The 7,677-nt window shown below is 39.5% G+C and overlaps 1 protein-coding gene across 16 annotated transcripts; it reads right to left on the bottom strand.

Moving 5' to 3' along the window:
• Positions 1-1,385: 1,385 nt before the first annotated feature.
• On the bottom strand, positions 1,386-7,158 carry LOC100275689 (uncharacterized). 16 transcript variants are annotated; one of them, XR_004849574.1, is made up of 5 exons: positions 5,960-7,158; positions 5,736-5,861; positions 3,991-4,049; positions 1,979-3,714; positions 1,386-1,613 (listed from the first exon to the last, which is right to left on the bottom strand). XR_004849574.1 is itself a non-coding variant. In XM_008647333.2 (4 exons), exons 1-3 carry the CDS (start codon positions 7,068-7,070, stop codon positions 5,778-5,780), a joined length of 522 nt encoding a protein of 173 aa, XP_008645555.1. In that variant the 5' UTR covers positions 7,071-7,130; the 3' UTR covers positions 3,393-4,049; positions 5,736-5,777. The 16 variants fall into 16 exon arrangements, 3 of the variants coding, with proteins under 3 accessions (XP_008645555.1, XP_035815016.1, XP_020394067.1); XR_004849576.1 differs by having other exon boundaries at positions 1,979-3,913; positions 5,750-6,216; positions 6,308-6,489; XR_004849567.1 differs by lacking the exon at positions 1,386-1,613 and having other exon boundaries at positions 3,388-3,714; positions 5,750-5,861; positions 5,960-5,969; positions 6,643-7,125.
• Positions 7,159-7,677: the final 519 nt, after the last annotated feature.

Below are 7,677 nucleotides of genomic sequence, written 5' to 3'. Positions count from 1 at the left end.
AAACGTGTCAGGCTTATTTTGGGCGGTCCAAAAATATAAAAGCCCGAAATTCACATTAGAGCCCGAAATTCATTTTTTGGCCCGAAATTCATATTAGAGCCCAAAATTCAAAACAAATTTAATAAAATAAATAAAAGATAAGACAAATAATTTGACCAAAAGCAAACTTAATATTTGTATTAAGTTACCAGAGCTATGCAATGACTACCTCGTTTACAAATCATTTTATTAGAAAGAAAAAGAGTATAATCAGCTCTAAATAAAGTCCGTAAGTTCAGTTCATTATCTAATGTTCATAACAAAAATAAAATTACATCACATACTCTAATTCAAAGCTACAAAAAACATCTAACTAACATTATCTCTAGCTTTGAGTTCTTTATCAAGTACATGAAAGTGTCGAATGAAGTGTGATTTTAATAAATATATGGCCCTTTTCGTGCGTCTATATGGGTCATTTCGTGCCTGTCTTAAACGGGCCATGCTCGTGCCCGCCCATGGGCCGCGACCTCGGCCCAAACCCGGCCCGATATATCGTGTCATACCGGCCCGGTACTAAAATATTTCGTGTCGTGCCGTACCTGGGTCGTGCTTTTTTCCGTGCTTCGGGCCAGCCCATCAGGCCCGGCCCAAATGTACACCTATAACGCTGCCCAACCAGTCTGCCCTGATGCCTCTCGTCGGTAGGCCTTATCTCGCTAGTTACGACGACTTGACCTATATCTGGTGGCTGGTGAGCTTAATGAACCAGCGAGTCCTAACTCTCATCCGGATACATCGCCTAACCCCGCCCCTTTCCTGGTGTCCTTGCCCCTCAATAAGATCGACATTCGGTGAGGTACAGATAGCTTCAATTCGATCTATAACAATTTAGAGGCATGTTTGCTTCTTTTGTTTATATAATTTTTTTCTCTAATCTTGTGACATCTATTGATACGAAATTTGAATCCTATGTAACACTAGTTTTTTTTTACAATTTTGCTTGTTTTCGTCGTGTACTTTTTTTTACTTCCCATAAATTCTTGTCCTCGACAGTACGTCACTGAGAAGTGATAGAAGAAGTGATATAACCGAGAGCACGAGAGGCAGGTGGCAGTTCTCCTACTCTCCTCGCTATCGTATTTGTAGCTAGTTATAGTTGTGTGCCCGTAGCTAGTTATAGTTGTGTGCCTGTTTATTACCACGAAAGTTAAAATTTAGTATAAAATATAGATATAGAATAACAAACATCACTGTGATATGCAAAATCCGTGTGGTAAAAATATCACCGTGACATTAATATTACAGTCATAATATAAATATATAATATTATTATAAATACGCCAACTCAAATAGAATGAAACTGGTATTGAACAAACATTATAAAAAGTTGAAATCTTTGTCAAAACATTTATTCATGAGTACCACCAAGTACAATTCAATACAATTCAAAGAACGGAAAACAATCCCTTCTCATGAAATGAAATAAGAAAGGGTAACACATACGGACACCTGACCAGACTTTAGAAGCTGGCTCCAGCTTAAACCAACAATGGAACTCCCCACCTCTCTTCATGCTCATTATCACGAATTGCCCTATCAAACACACGTCTTTGAACCCTGTTGCTACGACCCTACAAAATGAACATGTACACTATTAGCCAGTTGCCGATACGTACATTCTTCATATAGACAGCTCCACTCCTAGAGTATGGTCGTGTTGCAATAGTCATTTATGGTCACAGGCGTAGCAGCAGCATAAGAAGGTCTCATTCATAATTACGCAATTATTGAACTTGATAGAATCTATCTATGTAGGAAGAGTTGTGCATATTACATTACAATAACTCTATCGCATATTCTAAAAAAAAGAAGCAACCGAGAAATAGGTAATATCCATGTGGCGCAGAGGTGATGTCATATGAATCCATGGTAGAGTGATTTCATGAATATTAAGTGATAGAGCACATGGTTTTCAGTTAAAAGAGATGGTGCCTACTTTGAAAATAGTGTCCTCATATGTTGATAGCAAGGACCGGATATTTTCGTAATAAGTATCCAACCTTAACCTATAAAACAACAAAAACAAGATGTCTCAGAAGTGTATTCTCATAAAACCATACTCACTAATTTTCCTGATCTGCATAAACATCAAGCAATTGATGAAAAATATATGATCGAGTAGAGCTATGCAAACCATCATAATACACAGTTGAAGAAGCATCATCCTATATCAGGTAAGGCTTCTATGAATGTGTTTCCTCTTATGCATCACCATAACAAGATGATCACTGTTTCCAAACAACAAAAAAGGGGAACCCCCATCCATTAGTAAGAATGGCAGCACAACAGTGGAGGGAATTGAGGAAAAACGACATGACACACATCATGTTTATTTGCTCATGTTGCTATGAAACTGCACCTCACCGACATCGTGTCACTGGATAGTGTCGGTGGTCAGCGTCGCCACCGCCACGACGATAAAGCATAGATTGGATTTGATCAAATACTATCGACCGAAGATGCCAGTTCTAAAAAGTGCATACCGATTTAAGTTTTGAAGAAACCATAGCCTGCCTTCACATGTAACTTGATTAACGCTACCATAGTGCTTTCTAAGTGTCGATAATTGGAATTGGGTAGCAGGATGAAGCGTTTCCTAGTTTTATATCTAGATTTGTTATAGAACAACATTACATGACATAAGTTAGAAAGAAAGGAACAAGAAACATTACCTGATGAGAATCTCTCCTATCGGACGCCTAAGATCGTTCGGTCATATGAAAACATATCCGGAATCCAAACGTTGATCGAAATCATCTCAACATGCTATGCACATCTACGTTCTATGATTACCCATATGACATACCATAATTTGATTACGATCATGATTTAATCTATATATAGGGTATCAAGATAAGAGCATCTCCCTAATCAAGAGAAATATTCCTTTGGTAGTAACAAATTCATCTTTCTTTTTTTGGAACCAAACATTTGTTTGAATAAAAGCTTGGGTAGTGTTTGGTTTCTTTGACTAAAGTTTAGTCAGTGTCACATCAAATATCGAATATCAGTTATAAGTATTAAATACAGACTTAATTAGGTTTAATAAATTCGTTGCGTCTTTTAAGTATACGTATCCATCTGTGTAGTTAGTTTTATAATTAAGCCATATTTAGTATTCGTAGGTATTATTCAAATACTCGATGTGATAGGCACATCAAATATCGAATGAATTATAGTGAGATTCATTTTCCTAGATTATCGGACTGATCTCTGGACCTGCAGTCGTTTATCCAGAATGATTCACTGGCCCCAAATGAGGCAAACATGTGTATTATGGAAATCTGCAGAAAACTTGCTACAACTTTCGTGATGACCACCAAAACCCAGTTCTGCATGAACAATTCACAGAAATCGGAACAAACTTTGTACCTGAATATATACTAGTAAATTGGTGCGCGTCAGCGCGCGTGTAATTTGTTTTGCCTTTGAAAGACTCGAAGACGCACAGAAGATGTTTTTTCTTGACTCTATACATGACATTGAACCCATAATCTGAGTGATAGCTCAAACCTCTGGGCAGAGAATTTACAACTACATATCTAGGAATGATGATACTATATTCCAGAGTTTGGGCTACTACTACAACTACTCACATCTCAAGTGAAAGTTCAGTATTGCTTCTAGGCGGCTTTGATGCTGGTATCGTAACACGGATCTATCATCCAAGTCCTGCAGGACAATGATAAATCAATTCAGTATATCGTGAAAGACAAATTGTACTTCAATTTCCAAATGCTATGCCGCGAGCAGCAAGGGGAAGAAAAAAGGGTTTCAGAACTCATAGCTCCATTGAGATTCGATAATGCATTCTCAGGCTCTTCTGTGGAACCATACATGACAAAAATCAAACCCTCTTGACTTGTTCTCACTGTCATAGATGGTCCTTGCTCAGTGAACAGGTTTGCGAGAGCTAAATTATCAACACCCCAGGAAAGGTTCACGTACACCTTGTTGGCATCACCCCTGGTCCTCGTGGTGAGGATTGATCCCTGGATGGTGGCGGGCTGGAATTGACCATCACACTTCTTTCGTCAGTACTTATATATCGAGAGATCATATCAGATGCATAAGTTTGAAAAAATTTCTAGACATTCTATAACGGAATATGCTCAATCCAGGAAACAGAATATAAATGTTCTGTCTGAATCTCTGAAAAGTAACCAATAGCGTAGAACTTGATTTATGCAATGTGTGATCTGGTAGGAAGCCATGAATGGTGAACATCATAGAACCCTAATATATAATGAAGTGTTTTTATTGTTGTTCCTACAAACTGTGTAGTTGTCAAAATCACCATCCTTTTATGCTAACCAAACTGATTGCTCATGTCAGACATTTAACAACCAATTGAAAATCAAGAAACTAATTTGCATTTGTGGGGACAGACTTTATATTTTTTTGTCAGAGATAATACTAAGAAGATCCGATGAATTATGAAGGTTGTTGTTTTACCGCGTATAAAATAAGGAATGTTTTTTTGAATCTTAAAAAATGCAGAGTGACACATAAGTAAAAGATATAGATTCAGTAAAAAATATTGTAATGGGTGACTTTGGAGGCGAAAATTGTAGGATTTACATCTAAAAAGAACAAGCATCACATAACTTAAGTCTGAACAACACAGCGATGGCGATGTTATAGCAAAACATCAGATAGGAAATAGGTAGTGAGGTAGCGATGGAACAATAAATAACAGATAGTTATAGAACAATAATCTTTTTACAGCTACAGATATCAGAGAAGAATGCTTTTACGTTCAAGGAAAAAGTAGCAAAACATACACCAAATGAAGCATGAATGGTGTCGAGGGTTTGAAGTTTTTTTGGTGTATAAATAAAGCATAAATGCATAGTAAAAAAGTTGTAATGGCCTAATGGGTGACTTTATAGTCTAAATTAGAAGGATTCATATCCTGAAAATAATTGCCTGAGCATGAGTGGGAATATCTTTTTTCTGATTTATATATTCACTTTATAGTGTTATTGTGGATTTTGTTGTGTGCAAAAAATCAAATGGGAAGGTGTTAGCAATCAATTTGCGAACTTGTTGGAAAAGAAGAGTTGTAAGACAACCAGTGACGCTTGAACAAAAGACTGGTCTAACCCTGATGAGGTTTTGGCTCTCGTGAGGAGTGTTGGCTTTTTCTGCTAATACAACCATCTACTTGACAGAGACGTGGTGGCACAAGGGCCTGAATGATTTGAAGGAAGAATTTCCAAACACCTATATCAAGGTAAGGAAATTACTACAATTTAATGAGTGTAAATTATATTCCATTTTTCCAAGCATTTCTTTTATTGATTTTTCTTATTATAGAAGCTGTCAATAGGATTCTATGTTCGCTAACTGACACAAAATGTAGCTTTTTATAAATGATGTCAATAATATTGCATAGGAAAAGAAACGTAGAGCTCATGGGATACATTCGTTTGTGCATCACACTTTATTTTGACTTCATATACGATCGTGCATTTTAGATAAATTAAGTAGTGCTCAGAAAGTTATATATTGGCTAGAAATTTGGCAGCAGGTCAGTGTCCATGGGCACTAAAGCACACATCTATATTATTGCAAACAATTTTTTATGTGTCCTTTGGAATCTTTTTAGATACATATGGGCTAATAATCTAACAGACACAACAACTACTTGGCTACTTGGCTGGACAAGAAAAGAAACATTGAGTACTTACATTCAATGGCTTACCTTGGAGTCTTGAAACAAAGGCCAATATTTATCCAGAACATGTTTCTTCCCTTATCAGGTTTGTTGTCCCTGGTTGCCTTCTTAGAACTGATTTTCGAAGCAGCACATGAGCCTTATTTGAAAAAAAGGAAAAATGTATGAAACAAAGGCATATTGGAAAATGTAGCGTTGGAAATCACAACGAAAATAGTTTAGGCTGCTTCAACAGACCTTCTTTCGCCTGCAAATGCAACAGAGAGAAGATGTTTATCCATGTCAAAAGGTGAATACTTCAAATCACATTCTAGCAGCACGGAAATGGAGACCAGAGCTCAACAACACAATGTGTGAGACACTATTCATCATACCATATTAATACATTTAGGAAGTTTCTTTGTTCTCACTTACTGAACTATTTGAGCAATTGAATAACCGTCTTGAAATTGCCTTGTGTACTGTTCTGGAACCCATTGCCATCGATACAGAATCTGACGCTTGAGCTCAATATATCAGAAATGCACATCAGCCTTGAGAGAATGATAGAGCGGAGAGTTGTCTGTTAAATGAGATGTTGCCTACTTTGACAATAATATGCTCATATGTTGATAGCAAGGACTCGATATATTTGGTGCCTACAACTCGTCAATCTTGCAAACAACCACTTGATAGGAATATGTTGTCTATATATCAGTTGAAAACAACGCAAAAAAATTGATTAAGCGTGTGTTTTGCTTAATTTTGAACTCGAATTTAAAAAAAATGCATAAATCTAATAAAAGCAACTAACGTTCAACAACAGTAGCAGCTTCCGTTGCAACCAAAGGCGGTGTTGAGCGAAGGACTTGTATAAAGTTTGCAAAAAAAATTCGTAGGCGCTGGAGGACTATAATTGGTGTACAGGAAAAAAGACGAACCTGAAGTTCATAGCACATCCGCGTCTGCGTGGGCCTACTGAGCTCGTCGTCGGATTTGGGATCCTCCAAGGGCGGCAAGGGCGAGGTTGGGGAAGAGGCGGGAGGCAACGACGAGCCATGAGGAGGGGAGGCGGCAGATCGGATGCGACGCCGCTGGAGCAGGAGGCGGTGGCGCTGATGAGTTTGGAGGAGACGCGCGAGGCAACGGTGAGCCGCGAGGCATGGGAGGCGGCGAGTCGGAGGCGACGCCGCTGGATCAGGAGGCGACGACGCTCCTCGATGGAGGTGGGCTCGAAGATCTGGATGTCATACGCGGAGGTGTTGGCGTCTGTTGCTGCTGCGGCGGCGTCAGAGGCGTCAGACGGGTGGGAGGAGGAAGGGAGAGGGAGGTGAGGCCACGGGAGGATGCCTGGAGCGGCGGCGACCATGGGGCATGTCACATGTGCGCGTGTTGAAGAGAATTTGCAACTCTAGGAAAGGAAATGAAAGGAAAGGAGGTGGTCGATTAGTCCAGAAGCTTCGCGTCGTGTGAATCCGAAAGGGCGCATTTGTCCCGTGCGATGGCTATCGAGTGGCTAGCATGATTTTAGATGACGTGGATAGGTTCTTTGGCTGCGTTTCCTTGCTGCTTTAATAATAAGGAAATTGGCCAGCAACTTTTGTATCCATGGGATTAACAGATTCTTAACCGATCTATACCAGACTTTAAAAGAATATATACTGTGTCGAGATTGCGACAAACGACCAAATCTCTTTCGTGGCATGCATCTTTCGTGCGAGATCGAAACAGATCCACAGGGTACATGTATCTGCTGCATGATCTATGATGGAAGTGAACTCCGATTGCAGTGGTACGCCGGCTGGAGTGTGGAGTAATGAGATGAGATGGTATAGCAGTACGCGGTAGCCGGTAGGACAGTGGTGCCTATCTGCTTGCTGTGCTGCGTGGAGTATCATGATGACGCTGTGCACCCAGCAGGCAGCAGCAGCAGTGCTGGTGTATCTGTCCTCTGCTCTGCTTGCATTGCAGTCACT

This window comes from Zea mays, chromosome 5, assembly GCF_902167145.1.
Source record: "Zea mays cultivar B73 chromosome 5, Zm-B73-REFERENCE-NAM-5.0, whole genome shotgun sequence".
In the NCBI taxonomy this organism is placed as follows: domain Eukaryota; kingdom Viridiplantae; phylum Streptophyta; class Magnoliopsida; order Poales; family Poaceae; genus Zea; species Zea mays.
Note: the sequence above shows the minus strand (reverse complement) of the source record. Positions and strands in the feature narration are given on the sequence as shown.